General features: G+C 39.4%; 1 protein-coding gene across 1 annotated transcript in view; it reads left to right on the top strand.

Annotated features, from left to right (window-relative positions):
* CDKAL1 (CDK5 regulatory subunit associated protein 1 like 1) overlaps positions 1-25,886 on the top strand; it is a 342,956-nt gene that overhangs the window by 245,136 nt on the left and 71,934 nt on the right. The window contains exons 11-12 of the mRNA XM_063130444.1: positions 16,530-16,710; positions 21,885-21,947. Coding sequence (XP_062986514.1) covers positions 16,530-16,710; positions 21,885-21,947 — 244 coding nt within the window. The remainder of the gene's footprint in view (positions 1-16,529; positions 16,711-21,884; positions 21,948-25,886) is intronic.

Raw genomic sequence — 25,886 nt, forward strand, 5'->3', positions numbered from 1 at the left:
TCTCATCCCATATCCAATAAATTTCAAGTGGCAAATCAGCGGAAGGGAAGGAATTAAATGTTCCTTCCTTCCATCTTCTCTGTCCCTTGGGATATGTGTGAATGATAAGGAGGCTGCCATTCACTGTTCCTGCCCTGCATAATGTGCTGGAGTCCCTTCACTCACCAGTCCTTTCCATGCATTACACATGTGTAGAGTCATGGCCACAGAGGGATTCATCTTCAGATGTCTGTAGTCAGTATATGGGTATTGGGAGTGAAGCTAGCACATGTGTACAATGTCAGGGGCAGAGTCAGCAGTGCATAAATGCTCAATACATATGTAATGCTGTGAACAGGCCTACTGTCTCCATGAGGTCTGTATGCAGGGAGACTAGTCATCTCTATTGTATCTTAGTTCTTAGGAGGGATTTAAAAACAAACAAACTGTCACTACAAACAAAACACAATAAATTACAAAGCCAAAAGATAACAAAGGTAAACAGCATGATTAAAATCATAGGGTAGTAGCCAGTGTGACACTACCACCAATGTAAATTATATTGTGATAATTTGTAAATGAACTCTAGTGCAACACCAATACTGCTTGTTTGTGCAATGGGTTTTCCAGGCTTTGTTTACATTAGCACAATGTACATTACGTTAGCAGTTGTGTCTCATTGGTTATTGCCTATGGTTGGGCTTCACTGGCCCCATTGGAACATAATGATAAACCATGGAATGAGCCACAGAGAGCCTGGGGCTTGCCTCGCCCTTCTTCTCTGGCACAACCAGGAGGACGGCGTGGCGAGCCCAAGGCTCTCTGTAATTAGTCTTAATTGAAACAAGACTATGGGCCTGTTCAGACGACATGCTAAGCCAAGGTTAGACAGCTAACCCTTTTGCGGCAGATGGTTTATGAGTGTTATGTAGCCACCATGGTTAGGAATAGTTTGCATATCATGCTAAGTCATGGTTCACATGACACGCTAAGCCATAGTGGGCCTGTTCAGATAACACTTCAGGCTCTATGGTTAGCGAAAGTGTGGTTCTCTGGGGTTAGCACTAACCACAAACCGTGCTGTCGCACACAACACTTTAAGCCACTGTTAGAGCTGCTAACCCTGCTGCGGTCCGTCCGACTGTGGTTAGTGAGTTAGCAGGGTTTAGTAAAACGCATCGCACAAGACACCTTAAACCCTGCTGCTTAACCAAAAGCCTTAACCAGCAGGATTTATGGTGTCTTCCGAACAGGTCCAATGTTTAGCTCAAAATGCTTAACCACAATGGCTTAGCGTGTTGTTTGAAAAAGTCATTGTCAAACCACAGCTTATGAAGTTGGATTGTTTCAGCTAACCGTAATTAAGTTTATCAATAGTTCAGGCACATTGACTGGGGAGGGGAGAGCACACAAATCGGAGGAAATCCCCTTTCCCTTAACGGAATGGTGCCACAGAATCTAGAACTTAGGAACAATTTGGAAGTAAGCTCAATTGGGGGGGAAATAAGACTTCTTAGTTGGCATGTATAGGATTGCCAGTAATCTTACATTTTGTGTATAACTCTGTGAAGGGAGGATCTCAGAGAATTTGTTTATACTGTTTAACCATGCTGATGGTTCAAAACGTTTTGAATGAAACATTCAGGATAAAGTTAGAAATATGCACTATTTACTATGACCTCTGAAGTCTATGTATACTTGCATAAGTAGGAATATTTACCTATATTTATATTTCTCATAATTAATGTTTACGTTTTGTTTACTAATTATAACAAATGTATCACTTACTGTGTATGATGGTGTATTTGCTGATTTGATAATAAAATTAAGAAATACATTCCAATCAGTAAAATATTTGTAAATAGTTACATTAATTCTCAGCCTCATTGGGCCAAAATAGCAAGGTATCAAAATGTTTTTTCACTAATTGTGTAAATTTACAACCTATACAGGTAATGCACCTATCTTTTTTTTAAATGGATGTTTTACTAACAATTTTAAGGTATTAAATTGAGTACAGAATAGTTATAGAAGTTGTAATTTTTCTGTAATATTCAAAAGTTAAATAAGTTCACAGATTGGAGGTTATTGCCATCCCATAATGCATTGGGTTCCCGAAAGTGGGCAGGGTGTGATAAAACATAATGCAGATTTGTGGGATGAATGAAGTCAACTCTGCTGAAAGCAAATTCCCCAGCCCTTGGGTTAGAGTGATTTTGTGAACAAAACAAAATGTCTGTTTTAGTAGTCTTAGTGATTATTCGAATTTGCTTCTAGCATTTCATGGGTCACACAGTGAGCAGAAGTAAAGAAAAGCATAGTCTTTATAATCACAAAGCTGGAATGAATTGTAGATTATACCCTGGGTATTAAAAGCTATATTGGATAGTATTACCTAGTAGATGGAGAGTATGTATGCCCATCCTTTAAACCAGGCATAGGCAACCTGTAGTCCAGATGTTTTGGACTACAACTCTCATCAACGCCAATCAGCATGGCCAATGGTCAAGGATTGTGGAGTCCAAAACATCTGGAGGGCACCAGGTTGCCTAACCTTGCTTTAGACCAAGTTCCACTTGGGTATCTGCAATGTCTAAAGTTTCTAATAAAGCTTTTAAAAAGGCAGGACTAGCATGAGATAATTTTGTGGACTTTGTATAAGGGAAGAAAACCTGCCTTCCAACCACCAGTGTCCTGTGTATGAATAGCAAATTCGTTCTCTGAGTGCCCACCTTTATATAACTAAAACAGCAGCATCCATGCACAAGAGGAAGATATCACCAGGCTTTGGGGGATCCCAAAGTCTACAGAAGTACAAAAAATATTTAGGGAGTGGAACTAAAGTGTGTGTGGTGGGGAGGGGACCAAAACAGTCCAGTGCAGACTGAGCATGTTCAGTGGGCACAGAATGCTGATGGACAGTTGGGTGGGATGAAGGACACAGAAAACTGAGAAGGAATGGAATATTTTGGAACAGGACATGGCTGATTGGAACCCTGAACTGGAGCGTTTCACACTGCCACATTTTGTTGCAGATCCCACTTGATGTTTCTGTTGATTTCATACCCAGTGTGCTGTCCGAAATTAATCTCCAGCTTTTCATTCCTCCTAGCCATTGTGCCCCTAGCTTTAAAAGTGTACAGTTTGCTTTAATTTCCTCAAGAGCAGTCAGATGTGCTGCTGTCTTAGTAACATGTTTCAAAACATTTGACTGATTTGTGAAGTAACCACAAATGTAGTGAACCATTAAAGAAAAGCTTTCCACTGACATGAACAATAAAAAAGGTAAATTCATGCCTTAGGGCAATAGCTTTTTATTGAGTTTATACTGTTTGAAGTCAAATAGCTTCTGGCACGTATAATTATTGATAAACTAGCTGACTTGTTTTCGAGCCTCAACCTCTTTCTTTGTCATGACTCTACTGAAGAGCATTTCTCAAGAGGCAGTCTCGGGACTTGTAAAGATCCTGGTTTATTTATGGTGATAACCATTTTCAGAAGCAAATATACGAATTGTTTGATTGCAGCCTTATTAAGCAGTCCAGAGAAAGGCAGTGGTGGCTAAATCCCACTGCAGCATATATTTAAGCACTTAAGCTCCATTGATTTCAGCAAAACTAAGGGGCGAAGTCGATGTGATATGGAAGTACTGTGCTCACATCTTCTGACATATTTTTCCTCCCATTTAAAATATCCCCCCCCCCTGAAATTGCCGTTAGTGCCAATGGTGGGGGAGCATAGGAGAAGGCAGGTACAACACTCAGTAGTTAATAGCAGCTTGTGGCTGGGGTTGATCTTAAATGGTAGAAACAGGGAAAAGATTGTTAAAAACTTCCCAAGCACTTTGGCCCCAATCCAGATTGGGAGGGAGGGTCTGCAGCTTCCTTGAAGCCAAAAAAGAAAAGCATTGGGAAATCTAATCATGGATCTCCCACATTGGGTCTAATTTGAATTCAGGGATAAACAATTTTTGATAGCTGATTTAGCTTCTGTACAACTGAAGCATCAGAAAAGCCTCCCACCATTCTTCCCTGGAGAAAACACAGGTGCTGTGCTTGGTGGTTAGGCCCTGTGCTGCCTAGACGCTCTAGGTGCCTCAGCAACACAGCAGCTAAACAGCTCCCAGCCTTCCCCCCAACCTTGAACCTCAAGAGGGGTCAGGATAACCATGCAACTGCCTGTATGTTTTCCACCCGTGCTCGCCAGACAGCAGCAGCACAATCACCATGGTGAGTGAAAATTTGGAAGTCTTCCTTGGCTGAACTGAACCTATTGGGTCCAATAGCATCACAAAGGGCATGGAAGCATTATTTATTTATTTATTTATTTATTATTTAAAACATTTGTATTCAGCCCTATATCATTAAGATCTCAGAGCGGCGTACATAGAATTATGGATCTTGTCCCACTAAATCTATAGATGAATCCGCACAATTACTCATATTGCTTGTTAAAGACATGCATCCTCTTCTGCAAGGCACATCTATACCCCAAACAACAGAGTCCTATGGCAACTTATATTAATAAATATATTGGGCCTGTTCAGAAGACACCTTTAAACCCTGCTGGTTAAGGCTTTTGGTTAAGCAGCAGGGTTTAAGGTGTCTTGTGCGATGCATTTTGCTAACTACTCACTCACTAACCACAGTCGGACTGTCTGCAGCAAGGTTAGCAGCTCTAACAGTGGTTTAAAGTGTTGTGTGCGACAGCACAGCTTGTGGTTAGTTCTAACCCCAGAGAACCACAGGTTCGCTAATCACAGAGCCTGAAGTGTCGTCTGAACAGGCCGATATTATGTCCTCCTTCCAAAAGGAGGTCCCTTTTGAGCATTGCCAAAACTTAAGGATGAAAGAAGGATTTTGGTTAACAATCCATTAATTAGGCAAAATGGGGCAATCTTGTTCTCTATTCCATTCCTGTATCAAACCCTGAGTTTATTTACAGATAACAAGTATTTATGTACATAAATAAATACATTTATTTACAGATAACAAGTATTTAGGTACATAAATCATGGGTCGAGCTGACTAATCAGCTGCTATACCTATTTCCAATAACAGTGGAGACTCTGAAGCTGTAAAAGTGGCCAGTCCAAACCTATATTCCAACTAGTGTTGCAATTGCAAGTATTGCCATGCAGCTGTAGCTGGTAAATCACATTTAGCACACAAATCAGAAAATGATATTGCCTGGACCCAGTAATTCAACCAGGGTAAAAATAAACTTAATCATCCATGTGTATCACAAAAAACATTTTCTTTTAAATCTGGACTTCCCTATGAAATCAATTGAGCATGAGAAAATAGATCAAACTGTAATTGATGTGATATATACCACACCAAATTCCAAAATTACTTGTTTGGCTTCAAACACTCCATGGTATCATTGAATGCACGAACTGCTCTTTGCACTTTCATCGACAGAACTTTTAACATTGGAGTGCACACTCTTTTTGCCTCCAAGGGCCACATCCAGGGTTAGATACAGAGCCCATACAGATGTACATAAGCACACCCACTCTACCTCCCTACACACCTGCATCCCCACAGACATACAGTCCCCCCGATAGATATAGATATATACTAGCTGTACCCTGCCACACGTTGCTGTGGCTCAGTCTGGTTAAATTGAAAAGAAAGAAAAGACAAAGCGGATGTTTCTAATATGTTTAATTTCACAATGCTTGTGGATATACAATATTTTTAGTTGTTCCATTGTCTGTGTAGATATAGAGATTGTCTGGTTTGCCGACTCTAGAACACGCAACATATAATTGTCCATGTGAGAAGCAATCTGTGTCTAGATCTAAACCGCACAATTCTAAAGATTGGCTCTGAGCTTTGTTGATGGCGATTGCAAATGCCAATCGAATTGGGAATTGCAATCTCTTAAATTGAAATGGCATATCTGTTGGAATCATAGGAATGCGAGGAATGAGGACATCTTCACCTTTGAAAGGTCCTGTCAAGATTGTTCCTTCTATGACGTTGCTCAGTAATTTTTTTACTGCAAGCCGCGTGCCATTGCTAAGTTTTGTGAGAGAACATGCAAATAGGAGAGGAGGCAGAGGCAGTGGATTGGCCTACTGTTTGTTTTTTTAAAAAGGATGTTTTTACGGTGAGGTTAGTGGAAACTCCTGGCAGTTACCTTTCTTCAGAACGTGTAACTGTCACAGGTGTGACATCTATATTCACTCAGCCAATTGTGAGAGAACATGCAAATAGGAGAGGAGGCAGAAGCAGTGGATTGGCCTGCTGTTTGGTTTTTAAAAAAGGATGTTTTTATGGTGAGGAGGTTAGTGGAAACTCCTGGCAGTTACCTTTCTTCAGAACATGTAACTGTCACAGGTGTGACATCTATATTCACTCAGCCAATTGTGAGAGAACATGCAAATAGGAGAGGAGGCAGAGGCAGTGGATTGGCCTGCTGTTTGGTTTTTTAAAAAGGATGTTTTACGGTGAGGAGGTTAGTGGAAACTCCTGGCAGTTACCTTTCTTCAGAACGTGTAACTGTCACAGGTGTGACATCTATACTCACTCAGCCAATTGTGAGAGAACATGCAAATAGGAGAGGAGGCAGAGGCAGTGGATTGGCCTACTGGTGGGCGATGTCACAATGACCTGTAAGAGCAAATAGGAGAGAACATGCAAATAGGAGAGAAGGCAGAGGGAGTGGATTGGCCTACTGGTTGGTGATGTCACAATGACCTATAAGAGCAAATAGGAGAGAACGTGTAAATAGGAGAGGAGGCAGAGGCAGTGGATTGGCCTACTGGTTGGCGATGTCACAATGCTGTACCCTGCCACGCGTTGCTGTGGCTCAGTCTGGTTAAATTGAAAAGAAAGAAAAGACAAAGTGGATGTTCCTAATATGTTTAATTTCACAATGCTTGTGGATATACAATATTTTTAGTTGTTTAATTGTCTGTGTAGATATAGAGATTGTCTGGTTTGCCGACTCTAGAACACACAACATATAATTGTCCATGTGAGAAGCAATCTGTGTCTAGATCTAAACCGCACAATTCTAAAGATTGGCCCTGAGCTTTGTTGATGGTGATTGCAAACGCCAATCGAATTGGGAATTGCAATCTCTTAAATTGAAATGGCATATCTGTTGGAATCATAGGAATGCGAGGAATGAGGACATCTTCACCTTTGAAAGGTCCTGTCAAGATTGTTCCTTCTATGACGTTGCTCAGTAATGTACTAAATTGTTTTTTTCGTGAAGTAGCTGTTGCAGTTTTGAAACGATGGACCTTTTTATGCCGGTATAAATTCCGCAGCGTACATTCAATTCATCATTGCCATCACTAATGAAATACATTTGTAGGAATTTATGTTGACTATCTTGAAACGGAAGGAAGGAGCCGGCTTGATGATAAATTTGTCCTTTGATTTTGAAAGTTGGCATAAATGGAGCTGTGATGATTTCTGCGCCGAACGACGTCATTTGGAAGCATGAGTTGTATTTCCTGATGTCAGATAGGAAATGCTTTGATTCTGCGGTATATCCGGCAAGCAAAGTTTGTAATGGCTCTGGTGGTTCTCCAAGTTGAGGCAGTTTAATTTTTCCAGCAGCGCAACACATTCCTTTTGTTTCTCCATTAAATTTAAGAGCCTTGCAAGAAGGACACACTTCAGTCATAGTGCCGGTGAGAACATGCCGCCTCAAACTATAATCATCAGCTGGGTTGTACAATGCAAGGCGATTGTAATTGTGTGATTGTTTACCACGGAGTCGTGTTTGACGCTGATGTGCTGTTTCTCGTTGACGTCTTTCAGCCGCTCTCAGCCTGTCGCGTTCATTCTGAACAAAGCAGATCTGAAGCTGTAGAACGCGATTGCCGTGCTCGCAATCGAGCATCCTCAAGTCTGGCTGAACGTTGCTTGCCTGGTTCCTTGGCATGTATTTGAGGCATTCTTTTTCTTTTTTTCTCATTTGCTGATGCCCGTTCTTCCTCAGTCTGATTTGCAATTTCTCGTCGCAATACTTCCGCTCTGCGAGTACAACGACCTAAGTGTGATCTTCTGTGAGGCATTATTTGGATGAAGTAAAGCAAATTGTTTGGTTTTTAAAAAAGGATGTTTTTACGGTGAGGAGGTTAGCGGAAACTCCTGGCAGTTACCTTTCTTCAGAATGTGTAACTGTCACAGGTGTGACATCTATATTCACTCAGCCAATTGTGAGAGAACATGCAAATAAGAGAGAAGGCAGAGGCAGTGGATTGGCCTACTGGTTGGCGATGTCACAATGATCAGCAGGACTGGTTTTGAGGAGGCCTATTTCTTCGATTTTAAGACAAACTTTTGTCCCCATATAGAACATAGTTACATAACAACGCTCGCATATTCAAATGCAACGTTGTGTCAAAATTTTAAAGCAATTGGTGAAGAACTTTCGGAGATATAACGTCTGTTTCGAACGAACATTTACATTTATATATATATATATATTCTCTCCGTAGACATACACACACACTTCACCCTCACAGACATACTGTATATACATCCCCACCACAGACGTACACATAGACTTTCCCTGCATGTTGTAACCTAGGGATCTCTGGGAGTTGGGAGAGTTTTTCACGTCACCCATCCTCCCATCCCCCTGCAGCTGCCCAGAGAGCCTTGGCTGTTGGGCAGTATAAATATGGAATAAATAAATAAATAAATAGACTCAACATTTCTCTACCACTTGCACTTCTCCCAGCGCCCTCACCCCCCCCCCCAGCAATCTTCACTGAGATCACTGTGTCTCTGTCACTACTAGGAGCAGGAAACAACAGTCTTGCAGGCACGTTTGTTGGGTATAGGGAGAGGCAAAAGCCGCTCTAAGCCACCCAGCAAGATTGCTGCTAACCAGCTGGGCTGCGAGGGAAAGTGGGTTGGGACCCTATGTCTCTGATGGCCCGTGGAGTAGGCAGCAGCTAAGGGCCGCAGGTTGTGCATCCCTGGTTAATATCTATGAATGCTCATATACAGTAGCATCTCCACCTGTATTGAAAGGGAAACTGAAGCCACATTCCCTTGAAGTAGTTAGCAGTCATTTCTCTTATAATATGAAGTTTATGTAGCTGCCAATATACAGTGATGGTTTTTTACATCTCTACTGAATGTTGGCTATAGTTTAAGGTTTCTTTCCTTAGTATTCTCTACCCCTTAACTGAGATTAAGGCTGCAATCCTGAAATATGCCCTACTAAACACATTAAAAACTTACCTCCAATTAATATGTTCAGGATTGGTCTATATGTTGAACTATTTGAGGATATTGTTATTTTGATCACTCAAAAGAAACAGGACTTGCAGACTCTAATGTAATGTGTAAAGCAGGTTCTCAGGAATCCCACATATGAATCCCATGTTCCCTCAAGGCTGCTCGGGGTTCCATATATTAAATTATCTAATTTTCTCTACACAAAAATCCATTGAGAAAAGTAGCCCTATGAGATCTTGAATTGCCAAACTCTGCCGCAGGAGCGTCATGGCTGAGTGAGGATTTAAGCTGTGTCTTCCCAGTCCAAGTCCAATCTCCATACACCAGCACTCCATGCTCTGTTTGTACATGAATTAAACCTTCCAGACCATGGTAAATGCAACTTCCTCACTCACCTGCTATTTTTTAAATCTAGCCTTGAGCTCAGTGTTGAGAGAATGATGATAATGTTGTTGGGAACCTTTGGTCAATGCCTAAAAGGGAGCAATTTCCTTCAAGTTTGTTATGCCATACTAAGATAGTAAATAACTGATTGCGGCCAAATGAAGCAGTTTAAGGCTAAGTAATATTGCCTCCTATTAAAGAATGGTAAGCAGCATTTTAGGATCAGGCCAAAAGCTTTAATGCTAAATGTGGAGAGGTAACAAAAATGAGTTGACAGGTCTCAGTGATTGCTGTCATGTAGCAAATGTTAAACCGGTTCTCATGATCATTTCCCTGATGCAGCCTTTAATAAATGCAAACCTTCGTTTTAATAATGACCTTTAGTAATGTGAGCCTTGATCCATCAAGATGCTGTTCACTTGTGATGCATCTCCAAATCCCTTTTTATGCATTTGAAAATCAACACACGCTTGCTTTGAATTTATGCATGTGCGTAGAAGGAGATGTAATTTACACACATCTGTTCAAATATGCATTTCAGATAAACTTGGTGCTGGTTCTCATAACGTGGCTGAGGTTTTGACGTGTATTATATCCCCAAAGTACACACCAGATGGTATTTATTAGAGATTTAATGGAAATGAAGTTTAAGGATGTTGAGCTTTTGTCTTAAGTCTCTCATTTTAAAGTCATAAAACAGTAATGATCTGAAGCTATAAACCTTTAATGAAGTTTTGTACAACGTTTCATTTGTATGGGAAGTGTGTACTATTTAAAGCTAAGTAAGCCTGAGCACTGGTCCCAACTGAAATTATTCCTTCAAGGAAATCAGTGATGAAAAGTAGGCACAAGAAGCATTTAGACTGTGACTGCTTGCTGAAGAAACCACCCCTAGGAGCCTGTGGTACTGCCATAGAAACTGAAAGATGACTTGTTTCATCAGCATACACTCTTAAGGCGGAGAATTACATTAGTAGTTTTTAAAAAAATGCACCTTTATGTCAACAAAAAAAGCGAAGAAAGTTGGAATCTGTTTTTTCCTATTATAATGAAGAAAAGCTTCAAAGAATAGTCATTGCTCCCTGTGTTGTTGTTTTTAATACTGGTAGTGTATTAATATTTAACAAGTATTTAAATACAGAAGTGGCATATGATGAGTGTCTAAGAAAGGTCAGTTCTGTACCATCTGATAAATGTTTTGGGGTGTTTTGTTTTTGTGAAGGAATCCAAGTTTAGAAAGAGTATATAATTTCAGTCTGATTGCATCATCCCAGTGTGCAGTATCTATGAACAGATATATACAATTGCACCTGATTCTATTTACCACTTGTTGGTAATTACTTAGCTGGGTTTTATTACATGATTTACCACACATCATCACATGATGGATGAGAAAATTCTTCTTACCACTTGATATGATGATAATATACACAGAGAGAGCTTACCAAATGGTTACATGCACACAGCAGCAAATTATCAGTTGATAAATTACTAAACAGTTTATGTTGCACCATAAGTTAGACCAGTATTGCAGACAGGTTGACATAAATGATTATAGACAGGATGCTAGACGTTTGAACGAACGAAATTGAGATTAAAATGAAAATCTTCCATTAGGGTTTGTGTTTATGTATCTCTTTGCGTGTTTAATCTCAGTTTGCTGCAGGTTTTTCAAATTTATGTACTTTGTACTCAAGTTCAATCAGGGCATTTCAAAGTGGATTCCTGCATTGAGCAGGGGGGTTGGACTCGATGTCCTTATCAGCCCCTTCCAACTCTGCAGTTCTATGATTCTATAAAACAGATGAAAGAGGGTCAACAAGGGTGTGGATGAGGAAAGACTTCTGTCTGGTAATTAGGTAGCAGTGTTGAGAGTGTAAAGAGTTGAAAGTGTAAAGAGTTGAAAGGGGAAGAAATGAAAAATGGATATGCAATTTACTATGGTTCAAACCAGGATCTCAGGTTTGGATATCATGATGTGCCCAATTCAAGGTGCTGGTCTTAACCTATAAAGCCCTACATGGCTTGGGACCACAATACCTGATGGAACGCCTCTCCCGACATGAACCTACCCGTACACTGCGCTCAACATCTAAGGTCCTCCTCCGAGTGCCTACTCCAAGGGAAGCTCAGATGATGGCAACAAGGGAGAGGACCTTCTCAGTGGTTGCCCCCCGACTGTGGAATGATCTTCCCGATGTGGCTCGCCTGGCGCCAACATTGTTATCTTTTCGGCGCCAGGTCAAGACTTTTCTCTTCTCCCAGGCATTTTAACAGCATTTAACAACGTTAAGTTTGTTTTTAATGGACCCCAGAATTGTTGTTTTTAAATGGATATTGTTGTTTTTATACTGTTCTTATGTTTTTTAAATTTTTGTATACTTTTAATGTTTACTATTTTTAATTATTGTAAACTGCCCAGAGAGCTTCGGCTGTTGGGCGGTATATAAATGTAATTAAATAAATAAATAAATAAATAAATAAATGATAAGCTATTGTTTCCTGGTTAGTTGTACTTGATTGCACAAAGAGAGGATCAAATATGCTGCATGTACAGTGTTGGTTCACAGGAAACCAGGATAAGCCAGCAATTCTGGCTTATCTATATGTGAATGCAGCCATTGTTTTCCAGTACATTTCCCAAGAGTCTGGTTTTATAGTCAATTATTTGGAAAGAGAGATGGCACCTTATAGCACTCAAACCATTGTTATTGTGACTCCCTTATGCCACCTTCTGTTATATAAATGCAATTTTTAAAGGCTTAAATGTGTATTTGCATTTAAAAATATTCACTGTTCATAGAGTTTTATGGAATGTTGTCATTACAGACTTTTAAAGGAAAATACAACAGAGTGTAAAGTCTTGTTATACTTTGGTGCAAATAGAGAGCAAGGGAAGCAGTGTGTAAGACAAGCTACACTTATAGAAAACATTTTGAAATATATGAAATAATTAATTGTGAAGCACTGTGAACATGTACACGAATAAAAAATGTTAGCAGGTGTCCTGCAAGTGTAGTTTCCTGCTGAGGTATTTATTGGAAGTATGAACACAGTCAACAGATTTGAATTTATTAAAAGTAATCCAAACAGAAGGATTAAACAATGAACTTATAACAGAGCATACAACAAGTAGGATACAAATTCTCTGCCTTAAACTGAATTTATATGTCACTTTTCAATATAGATGATCCTGTAAATTGTTCTATGACATGGTCTTGTAGTATCTAGAAGTAGTTTTTGTTTAAGTGTGTGTCAGGGCTTCTAAACATACTTGTATCTCTTCACTTCATCCTATATTGATGTGATAACAAACACACAAAAAAGGTCTTTATAGCTTTTGGTATTGTATTCAATGTTAGTCTAATTTAAGTCCCATTCATTTCCATGGGTCTACTCTAAGTAAGACTAACATTGGATAAAACCCATGATTCAAACCCTCCAATATTTCACCAGTGAAAATGGGGATACGCATGCATACTTGTATTCTCAACAAGAATGACTTTCTGAATATTTTTGTCCCTATCCTATATGGCACCATAATCTTCAGACCATTTGTGTGGACAGAGGCAGTCCAATAAGATAACCTGGTCACACACAGTTTAGGGTTTTAAAAGTCAAACCCAGCACTTTAAATTGGACACATTGACTAACACAGGCAGCTGCATCAGAGAGACAGCTCTAGTTGCATATGATTTGTAAACAAGATATGACAGGGGGAGAAACAGGCATGTGGCACAGCGGAGATGGTCTTATGCACACTGGGAGCAATTCATGAAATGTTTGACAGCATTGTACAGGAGCATAATGCGGACTCTTCCAAAGTTTGCAGGATAAATAGCAGCTTTAAATGATCTGTAGAGCCCTCTCATAAAATCTGTTATGAATTTAAAGGTTAGTTGAATTGTGTCTTCTAAGGTTTCAGTGGCAGTCTATAAGAAATAATGGACAATTGGGAAGCTGGATGGAACTTTCATAAACTTAAATAAAATTTATACAGAAGCTACATTTAGCTTGAAAGAACGTATGCACCTTGTGACTGTATGTAACATAAAATTGAAACAATTTATCGCTCATCTTTTGAAGGAACATTCTAATGCATTTCAAGAACAATCCTATGTATGTTTAGACCAAAAAAAAAGTTGTACAACTCCCTGCATCCCCCAGCTGGGGCATGCTGGGGGTTGTAGGAGTGTTTCTGTCTAAAGATGCATTGGCTTGCAGCCTTAATATGTGTAGTACATCTAAAGTTGCAGCTGGGCCGTGCCCCTGCAAAGGACAGGTCTTCCATATTATAAAATATATATCCTGCAAATATAAAACAAGCATATTAGGTAGAAAGCTATGCTACATTTTTGTGCACAGGGTAAATATCAGTGAGCAGTGTTTTGGTGTTGCAGCTGAGGGTGTAATAGTCAGTTTTCTCCTTCTCAAATAAAGTAAATGGCTTATTCTTCTGGTGGGGGGATCATGTTTAATTTTTGCAGTCGAGGGAGAGGGTGTTGGGACAATTTCATTTTTTCTTACATGAGCTACTAATTCTGTACTCCCTTTTTAATTTTAATATGTATTTATATTAATGTTGTCTATATAAGAATGCTAGGGAAAGCAAAGGACGCTTTTTAAGTCAGGCCTGCTTGATTAGGTTGGAATTAACTTCTATTATTGAATTAAAGCTGTGCTTTATCTAGTTTCATTTTGTTTGGAATAACTCTATTTAGGGGGGAAAAACGAGTTTGAAGTGACATTATTATCACCAATAAGAAATTCAGACACATGCTGGCTATACTTTTTTCATTATTTCGTGTCAATCAGAGAGGAATTTGTTAGTTGTGTGGAACACATGTCATGGACATTTCACTGATTTTAGCATGAGCATGACTGATACTTACCATTCACGTTCCCATAGAAACTGGGAAACAGACATGAAGTGGATGACATTTCCACTGCTGTAGGTATTACATGCTTTTGCTATGGCCAGCTGTGTCATTAAAATGACTGGTATAACTAAACTATAACTGCTTTTTGTCAAATGTGTACTACACATCTTATTAATCATTAAGATGTCAGACAGCACCACTTGCCATTCATTTGTAGACTAATCGTGTTTGCCTAATTTAAGTCCATCAGTGATGCAAATCTTGCCCATATGAGGCAAAAACAGAATTCAGAATTTGTCTGTATTATCATTTTGGAATACATATACATGCAGGTGTTGGAAGAGTTCAGAAGTACATTCAACATATACTTAATATGTGTGCTTAGATGTGCTGGCATTGCAGTGATCACCCACATCTCCCTGGCAGTTCACACCCCAGAAGGAGATCAGCCCAATATTCAACATACCATCCACACAACAGCTTGCCAACAACAAACTGGGATGGAAAGATAACGTTGGTCACATATTTATATAACAGTAAGCCAGAATTCCTAGTTTATTCTGGTTTACTGTGAACAAGCAGCATTGCTCCAACTTGGCTCCTACCTTTGCGGAAGTGGGTAAAACTAATAAGGAAGAGATAGCTTGTTGTGATGTCTGGACCTAGGATCCTGGTTTGTTGCTTGCATACAAACAAGGGTTTGTAAGGCAACAACAAACTTTGGGTTGTTGCTAGCTTACAAACCCTGGCTTGTTTGGAAATAACAAAACAGGATCTCAGGTTTAGCTATTGCTTCCTGGTTAGTTGTACTTCAATGCACAAAGAGATGATCAAATATGCTGCATGTGCAGTGTTGGTTCACAGCAAACCAGGATAAGCCATAGCTATATGTGAATGCAGGCATTGTTTTCCAGTACATTTCCCAAGAGTCTGGTTTTATAGTCAATTATTAGGCTGGTAGCCCTGGAAACTGCCATGTAGAAATGCCCTGAGCTGTCATAGTCTAGTTGGCCATCATATTCTTGGCAATCCAGAAGAAATAATCTTGTGCCTTCAATGTGTGTATATTATGTATATAATAACAAAAGGTCCACGAAATTCTTGGGAGGAGAAAGAACATTCACCTTCCCTCTGCTTTTTTAACACACAAGGCAGGGAGTGTTTAAAGGCAAGGGAGGGCTGCAGACTTTCCTTTCCCCTTTTCAATCCCATCTTGATCCAGTCCTTCCTATTTCCTGTTCCCTTCACTTAATATTCAATGGAAGAGCGATATTTGACTCATGACCACCCTTCAGATGCAATAGTTAATTTAACAAGTACCAGTTCCAAATAGCATCTGCATACATTGTTTGACTCCTTTGAATACTATTTTGCCTGCATTTATGTTAATTTATAAAATATGTTCATAGTCCCACAGAGTTTATAAATATTTTCAGTGATTGGCTACACTTCAAGGAATGCATAAACTTAGTTGGTCTGTGGTTACAATTGAATAAGATGTTAAATCAGGATATATTTTTTTCACATTTTCTTCCCCAGTCCCCAATTGTAACACTGTGTTCCCTTTCCAGTACGTGGTTACTAAAACTTTTATTTTACCTTTTAGAGAGAGTTCTCTTGCCTGTTAAAAGGCAAAAATTGTATTCTTGTTCAAAAATTACCCTATTTTAAACTCTATCTTGGTCTCTTGGCGAACATCTATGTTACAAACACAGAACGGTTTAAGTGTTTTGGCTTTCCTGAGAGAAACCTGGGAATTTTCATTTTTTTAAGCATGCTGAGAATGATCTATTGGAAATCTAAGCCCCGTCACAGAACTAAAATTCCAAGGTTTCTTGGTGAGAAACTATGATAGTTAAATGACATGAATTTTGTTGTGTAGGCTTTCTCTTAAATACACTTATGTTTAATAGCGGTCATTTTCCATAGACAAAAGCAGAGATTGTACAGCCTGTCAAGAACTCTGTGGAGTTTTGATGTAATACTCTAAATGCCTGGTATTTTGCTAAGGGAAGAAGCTAATATGTCCAGTCTTCAATTTAACACTTTTTGTTTTCATTCATTTCAGAGTGCCTGGAATAACAATTGCTACAGACATCATTTGTGGGTTTCCAGGGGAAACAGATGAAGATTTTCAAGAAACAATGCAGCTTGTAGAAGAGTACAAGTTTCCAAGTCTTTTTATTAACCAGTTTTACCCACGCCCTGGGACTCCTGCTGCTAAAATGCATCAAATTCCAGCCCAAGTGGTAAGAGGGTTTTCTTCTTCCTATCTCTGAAAGGTAGAACATTATATTACAATAGATGGGTGGGTTATTTTTTTACCTAAGTGTTTTATTTTGCAAGAGATTGAGTGTGCAATGACTCAAGTTTAGTTTTATTGGTCTCATTTAATTCAGAGTTTTGTTAAAATGTCTTATTACTATTGAATATGTTGTCATATTTAAAGTTTATATGAATTAAAGTTTATTAATTAGCCCTTTAACCAGATTCATAAAATCAGAGGAGGGGAAAAAGGAAGGCAGATGACGTAGGGAAAGAAAGGAAGGAATATCATGGTAAGGGTGAGAAAGGCGAAGGGGTTGGGCTGCTGGAGCTTGCCATTTCCCCCCCAATTATCTGATCCTGACTGATTCTCAGATGTCATCAACTGTTGAAGTATATGCAAATCTTTTTCTCTTCACCGGAAGTATTCATATCTTTGCTCCCATTAGCCAGCATTCTGCAGGGTGGACTCAGATTTACTTTTTACTAAACGAAGCAATGCTTTCCTGCTTTGAGCAGGGGGTTGGACTCGATGGCCTTGTAGGCCCCTTCCAACTCTGCTATTCTATGATTCTCCTTGTATCTCTGTATGTGAAATGGCCTGGATTATCTCTGATGATTCGACCTCCACAGGACATTTTCCCTAGAGTTCTGTTTCAGACAGGCATGCACACAGACCTAATTCTTTTTGCCTTTCTCCCAACGTTCATTCTCTTTGGCCAGGGTTCTATCTGTAATCTTCCAAGTTTGAATAAGAGGGAGTTGCAGTCAAAGGAGATCATTAACAATGAGCAGGATCTATAGTGGAGCCTGCTTACATTTTCCTATTGATGTCATTTGTTTAACCAGTGGCATCCTGGTTTCAATCATTGTGGATTTGAACCAGAATTGCATGAGTGGAACTTCACTTTCACAAGGGGGCTTGCATGCCCCCTGCTCCGCACTACAGCCTACATCCTCCAAAAAGCTATGCCTGAGAGCCAGGGAATTTTCTAAAACAAAGTGGGATGTGACTGGACTGGCACAAGATGCCTCCACATGAATTTTGTGGTTCCCCCTTCCTACTGCATTTCCTGAGCCACATTCCATGCTGTTCTTGAGCATCCCCTGACCACAGGAGCTAGAGTGGGAAGGAAGTGCCAGGAAAGCCCTCTTGCGTGAGTAGACTTCCATTCAGACAAGTTTGAGTTTAATTGTCTTTCAAAACAAGAGAAACCTGGATGTTAATTTTCTACAATCAATCTCAATCTCTCTCTCTCTCTCTCTCTCTCTCTCTCTCTCTCTCTCTCTCTCTCTCTCACACACACACACACACACACACACACACACACACACACACATTTCCTACCTTACTGAACGGTTTCCATGAAGACGAATGATTTCATATATATTCATTATAATTCTGTGCTAGTTATAATAAGCCTAATTATATTAATCTTAGTACATATGAAAGGTCGGATTTGTGCATTAGAATCTGCAGTTCCATAGAGACCTGCTTCATTAATATCTACCATGATTGCACAGCATTGTAAAATATAATATCAACCTTCAACCTCTATAGTAAAATATATTACAAATTTTGCAAAATAATGTTTGTAAATTTTGAGTTTTCAGGAACACACTTATCATTGATCACAAAATTATATAACCCTTTTGATTCCTCTTGGGTTCCTTTACTGTGGGAAGTAATCTTATTGCAGAAGATGACAATCACGTTTATTTTAATTCATACAGAGAGGGTTTTGTGGTTCTTAAAATCTTGCTTTTGGTCATAAACTGAGATAAAGATTCATTTTGAAGGTTTGATTATTATTTTTAATGGTAACACTTTTTAAAAGGAGCACATCTGTTTAACTCTGGGGCAAGTGACTATCAGTGTCAACACAAGTATTAATAAAATGTCAGGTTATTTCAAAGCCAAAAATATTTGTGTCGGTTAATATTACCATATATTATTTTAGCATGTGTAATTTTGTTTTGTCAGTCCAGGGACATTGTTTTAAGACAAATTAGAAAAATGAGCTTATTAACATTCAGCACTTGGTTTATAATATGAGAGCTGCCTTAGATCACCCTCTGTAATCTAGAAGCACTATTCCCTGATTCTAGAAGTATAATAGGCTGACTATAAATATTCAGCTATGAAAGACACACATGTTTAAAGGCACTTGGCTCTCCAGTGAGCCCTTCATTGAAATTAAACCACTTTCTGGCTCCAGTCCCAAAAGGGCGCACATGGAGTAGCTGTGGCTGTGTGTACATAAACGTTTTCTAAAATGCTATTTGGCCAGAGAGAGGGAGCATGCCGGGGTGGGGGTGGCATCCAAGCAGATTATTTGTCGATTTCCAATTCTTTAAAAGGTCTACGTGGGCAATGAGCGTTGTGGGGCATAGTAGAACCCCTGGTAACTTCCTGGGATTGCACCCCTCTCCCATTGAAGCCGCAACCAAAAGTGCCCATGTGGCTGCATTCCCAGCAGCTGTTTGACAGATTGGGAGGCGTGTGATTCTGTGCGCCCTGTTTCTCTGCAATACTAGCATTTCTATTGGGAAACCAGATAAGCGAGCACCAGAATTGCGGGGAATCTGGCAGAACTGAGGCATGGGACCCAGTTGGGGCTGAAAAAACCCTCCTGGGTGGGTCGCCTGCGTCTATGTGTATACAGCCCCAAATCAGATAAGACTGTTGGTTGCGGAGACTGGCTGACATGTGAATAGTGGGACAGTCTGTTTTGGATGGGGATGGACTCCCTTTGAAGGCAGGTTTGCAGCTTGTGGTTGCTCTTCGATCCAGCATTGCTTTTAGATGCTATGGTAGCAATGACTAGAAGAACCGTTTACAAAGTTCAGATGGTACTCCAGCTGCAAACTTTCTTGGAAAAGACAGACCTGACCATGACGCTTCATACCTTAGTAACCTCTAAATAAACGCATATTATTCTGATCTTGTTTAATCTGCACTAGTTGCCTGCTTGTTTCAACAGTAAATTTAAGGTGCTGATGCTTACTTTTAAAACCTAAATGAAGAAGCAAGGAGACAGGAGCTGGCAGAGAGACCATCAGGGCCTGCTCTAGCTGGATCCCGCCCCCACAAGGCCAACAGTCATCCTAACCCTGTGGGGAAGAAGGAGGAGCTGTTGGTCTCCTTAATTTCCTTTTCTTTTCCCGCTCTTCCCTCCCCATCCCTTTTCCTCGTGTTTCATGTCTTTTTTAGAATGTAAGCCTGAGGGCAGGGACCGTCTTCTTTACTGATGGGATTGTAAGCCGCTCTGGGAGCCTTTTTGGCTGAGGTGAGGGATAAAAATACTATAAAGAAATGGCTTGACACCTGGATTGCTTTCCCCTGGCTGTGCATTCTATTCAATGTCTGAGGTCCTTCTCCATGTGCCTCCACCAGCCAAAGTGTGCTTGGTTTGCCTTTTTGGTACTGGCCCCAACCTTATAGAATCCGTTCCACAGGGAAGCCCACCTGCCACCAGTACTGAGTGCCTTGCGAATTATTTATTTATTTATTTATTTATTTATTACATTTCTATACCACCCAATAGCTGGAGCTCTCTGGGCGGTTCACAAATAAGGCAAAACCTTGACTTTTGAAAAGTTATTTTGGAAGTAACTGGTTTTATATTTTCTGCTGCTAAAATAGGGTTTATTTCCTTTCTTACTGAGTACCGCTATTTTTACTCAGCTGGATTTTTAAAATAGATTTAATTATTCTATTTTTGTTGCTGTTTGCTGCTTGCTTTATTGGTTTATAGTTTGTTTATTGTTTTAATGACTCCTTGTAAGCAGTCTTGAGATCATTAATGATGAACTTAGATATAAAATTGAAAATAAATGGATATGCTACTTTATAGTAATATTTGTGGCTTAGTGCTGGCAACCAAAACTAAGAACTACTAACATCAATAAACATCAGTTGTGTACCTCTGAAGTGTCCCCCTGAGATATCCTAACTTTGGTGGCATATTTAGTAATTCCATATGCTGATTGCTCAGGTGCCTGAGTCAGTAATAGTGGAAACCTTAGCTGACCAGTGCTAGATTTCAGAATATGAAGGACTATGGGAGTGATCAGAATTTGTTTTGCGTTTCCTACTTTGAACATTCTCACATCCCTCAGATTCAAATGGAGTGAGATAATGAAATACTTTTTCTGAGCAGCAATCGATGCAGAAGTAAGAGATGCTTGAGATTTTAACTAGTTTAGGCAGTACCATCCAGCATAGAAGGAATAGGTGAAGATAACATTGGTCCAGACAAGAAATGGGTGATGGTGCAGGTAAGGAGTCATTAAGCTCTGTTTCTCCCTTACATGAACTCTAAAGCTCAGTCTATCCAAGGAAGAGTTTTCCCCTAGTGTTTGGCCTCTCCCTTCCTTTGACATACTGCCATCTCCTCTTGGCGCAACCCTTCATCTGGGATAGGAACAGAGCTCCTTGTACCAAGGCACCATGCAGCAGTACCATCCTTCCAAGTCCATATTCAATTTGTATGATGGACTGACACCAGCTAGGGATTTGGTCATCTATTCGGTACTGTTAAGGGAATCCAGGAGTGTTGGCACTTGGAGGAATATGAGATCTTTTAACGTTCTCCACAGGGAAGGAGAGGGAAGAAAAATTGGCCCTATTGTACTAAGCCTGAGATGTTCAGAAAGCAGCCTGAAGTCTCATCACTTTCCAAATATCTCCAGGATTCAGAGCGGTATCAAAGAGAGTCCCTGCCATTCTCCTGTGCTCCTGAGGTCAATGTGGCATCAGGGAGAGTCCGTGCTTCTCCAGACATGGAAGGAGGGTGGGGATTTTGCCTGATTCCAAGTTCTCACCAGAGCAAAAATATAATCACTAGTGGTGAGCTGGTGACTTCATTGTGGATACTTGCAGACTACTATAAGTTCACATTGCTTACTAGTAATCCTTTTTCCCTTCTCAGAAAGTTTTTTCTGTAATTATTTGAAATTTTTGAAAGGGTAGTAACACACATTTTTGAAACATCTATTGTCTTTTTTCAGGGTTGTATCCAGCGTATTATTTCTTTATCTCAAAATTTTATGAAAATCTATATCTATGCTAATGTCTTCATGTAAGCAGCATTTAACATGTGTAATACTTTGGTTTTCAGTCCTATAATATTACTTTTTCTTTATTTTCCTACAGAAAAAACAAAGAACAAAAGAACTATCCAGATTGTTTCACTCATACAACCCCTATGATCACAAGGTAAAAATAAAATGCAGAAATATTTTAATTAGTAATAGTGCTGTACTAATCATGATGGTGTACATACTCTTCCAGGTGCTAAGGTGCTGAGTATAAGCAGTGCTACTCCTGTAATGACTGGGGCTGTACTTGTTGTGGGGCATAGGTACCTCTTGGATTCATGCATAGGAATTGGATTACTAGCTAAGTGAAAACCACCCTTTCCCTTTAGGTGGGTTTTAGGCCCAGTCCTTCATACAGTTTAATTTGAATTTGGTTGTTAATGTTCAACAAGGCTTTGATATGTTGGCTTCATTTATCATATTCAAGAGTCGGCACTTTTTCAATCCATCAGAAATAGATCTCATGTCAATCAGCCCTGTTCTGACATGGTTCTTGCTTCCCCCCCCCCTTTTATGCTATTCTGGCAAGGATTTCCATCCATGGTGGAAATTTCCTTGGAGGGCTTCTTCCAGATACCCTCTGAGTCAGCAATAATTATAAAGTTTGTTGAAATACTGCAATCCTTTGGCCTCGTGAGTCTAACTGAGTGATTCTCAAACTGTGTGAAATGAGAGGGTATAAAGGAAGCCTTGAAAAATTAAGCCACCACATTGGATGCATCTGCTGCTTTTGGAGTGGAAAGTTCCTGTGCAGCAATATTCCAACCGTTCTCTTTGACACTATGAACATGGGCAGTTATATCTTCCGGGGTGGGGAGTACAGACACAGTCCATCATTGCAGACAAGTCTCAGAATCATTGCGTAAGGAGCATCGGCCCATCTCTCGCAAAGGCGAGAGAATGGTGCAAGGGTTGTCTTCCACTTGCAAGGAGGATGCCCACACCGTTCCAACTCTTCTTCAAGGGCCATCATATAGGCATAATGCTGACTATGTTAAAACTTGATTAAAATTAAATTGATTAATTTTATTTTAAAGATTGACAACTAGGATTTCTGATGGGAATTTTATGTTGCATTTTACAGCTAGAGCTCCATATAATAGTAGATCAATTAAGATCTAATAAAAAGAAGCAAGTGAAGAGCCAAGAGCTTTGATATTTTCCCTTGTCTAAATTCCCTACTGACACATTTTTTTCCATTCATGGTACAACCCCCCATTATTCTTTTATTAGCACTATTATTAAAGTATGGCCATTTATAACTAACCTCTGCCACCGTCCTTTTCATCTCCTTTGTGGCAATTTATCAAAGTATTCTGAAATGATTTTGTCTTTGGTTATGAACTTGTACAGTTATTTTTCTAATTTGTCATCTGAAAGTATGGAAAAGCATATAAATTCTTAGTGTTGTTCTTTTGATCTTACTTTTAAGGCCTTTTATAAATAAGAAAAGTTGCAAAATTGAGTGGAAAAAAGTTTTTGAAGATCTCAGAATTGTGTGTTTTTGTCGGCAGGAGCAGGGATAGAGTAATGCAGCCCATCAAAAAAGCTATGGTCTTGAATCCCCAAACATTTCTGCACCATTTACAGTCTTACTATATGTCTGAAACAATCCATTTTCTTTTGGTACTTTGTTACAGGACCGGGAGGAGGGATAGTTTCTCCTGGTGGACCCTTCTCTACATGGGTTCCCCAAGAAAGGGGGAACCCTCTCTTCAGGCCATGCCTAGGAAAAAAAGGAAAAAAGAAAGGTTCTTTAGATGTTACTTCCCAATGCCCAGAAACAGAGAACTTCTCAAATCCCTTTTAAAAATACTAAGATGCTAGTGGTAGCTTTGTAAACCATGCAGTCTTTCACATGGGGAAGAGTTTAGTGAAAAATCCCTTTTTAAAACAACACAGTCAAATGACCAAATATAAAAAGGAGTTCATTTAAGAGAAAAAGAGAAACGTGGGGTGGGGGGACACAAGGAAGGCAACAATCATATACATACACATAATTCCAAATAAAAATAAAAGTAAGTCTAACTTAGCTAGTCACATTATCTACTCAGGTCCTTGAGCATATGATGAATTTATTGCAGAGAGGATGGTTGGAGGGGAGGGGAGAGAGAGAGCATGTGGCTTCCAGTTAGATGGTATTTAGAAAAGTTCTAGAAGGACTAAGGGGATATTTTTCATGGCACCTCTGCTCAGTCAGTGGTCTAGCCAGTGACGCAGAAAATTACCTAGTGGCTGGACCCAACTTCTTAACAGTGGTAACTTTCAACTCAAAAGCCCAAAGGGAACCATTCAGCCTATTCAAGAAAATGGATAAAGGTTTTGTTCACATTTTGGAAGACAAGGCAGTGAGATAAGGTTAGATAAAACTATTCAGGTTGCCCAGCAGGGTACCAAGTGACCAGATGCTCTAGGGGGCACTGTGGATCTATATTCTCACGTACTTTGCAATCCTAACTCCCCCACTGACTCCCAGAAGCAATTCCTTTTTACAAACTCTGTGCTGCTGCTGCTTTTAGTTTGCTGTAACCTAATAATGTTCACATCACATTAAAATTTCTGGGTTACAGTTTCTGAAATACAATACATTGATGCAGCTGCTGACTTATGGTGGCCCAATAATTTAATTCACTTTACTTATTTTTAGCTCCTAATATTTTCCACAGATATTTTTTTTAAGTATAATTCCTTACATTTCTTGGAAGTAAATTAGTTGCAATGACTTCAATGGAACTTATTTCTACATTATGGCTATAATCCAGCAAAATCCTGATCTTTGATGGCAGACTGCTGTATTTTCTTCTTCTTCCTCGCTCCCCAGGACAATTGCATTCTGCTTTTGGTTTGATTTGGTTTGAGGTTGGGAAAGGCTGCTGAATTAGAAAAGGCACCTAAACCCAGGATGTGTGCACTAGACTCTAAATTAGGGCCAAAGGCTTTAGGGCTGTGCCAGAAATATTTCCACATGGAATGTGAACCTTAAAATGTAATAATTGTGTAATATGTATTTATCCTTATAGCTTTAGGGGTATTCCCCTGTTTGTGTTTAGGAATTTGTCTCTTGAGGGTTTCTGTAGCCTGATAACTTGGGACTTAATTTCCCATGTATGCTCAGAGAGAAAAGAGGAGAAAATCATAGGAAAAGATGGAGGGAGGCAGAGGCTGTAAGAGAGGGCATAATGTATGTTTTTATGTTTTCAAAAGCTGTATTGTATGGCATGTGTGTGATGGACATTTTTCTTCCCCACTTTTGTCCTCAGCTTTTGTCCTCCTTGAGGTATATCCTCTTCAGTAAGGCTTCATGGCTCATAGGACATTGTTCAGGGGCACTGTGGTGGCTGTGAAGCAAATTAAAAAAGGCAGGGTTTACCTCAAGCTCCAGAAGCCTGTTGAAAACCCTGTAGAGAAACAGATGACATAGCTAACAAGTGACTAAAGCTGATGAGATTTCTTTCAACATTTTTAAAGTCTATGGAAAAGATCCAAAGTGAGAATTTTCTTCAGCTGATTGATTTTTTTTATTTTTTTGCTGGATTTCATTTAAAACGAGATATCATTTAAGTCACTGAAGGCCCTGATCAGTTTTTTCCCCTTGTTATAAAACCAGTGGGTTTAATGTAGTCTTTGTTTCATTTAGCATTTCAAAGCATTACATTAGTTTCTCTTTTTTGTCCTTCTTGGAATTGTCTGCATTCTTTAAAGCTTTAAAGAAATTGATAATGCTATAGCTTTATTTATTTATTTATGTAAGCATTTTTATGCCGCCATTCAGCCAAAAAAGGCTCTCATGGCGGCTTACAAAAGTATTTCTTGAAAAGTCCCTGCCCACAGGCTTACAATCTATTCTCTGCAATTACTTCTGTTTCAGTATCTCCACTTTCTAAAAGTGTGTTCACTTTGGTGAATTCTATAGCTTATATTCCCTTTGTGTCATTTCTTCCTTTTTTAAAAAATATATATATTTCATTTTTATTTATAAACAAAAATATAAAACCAGTACAATAACTGGAGGGACCTATAAGAAAGGAGGGACCTATAAACTAAACAATACCAGTAT

This window comes from Elgaria multicarinata, chromosome 7 (assembly GCF_023053635.1).
Source record: "Elgaria multicarinata webbii isolate HBS135686 ecotype San Diego chromosome 7, rElgMul1.1.pri, whole genome shotgun sequence".
NCBI lineage: Eukaryota > Metazoa > Chordata > Lepidosauria > Squamata > Anguidae > Elgaria > Elgaria multicarinata.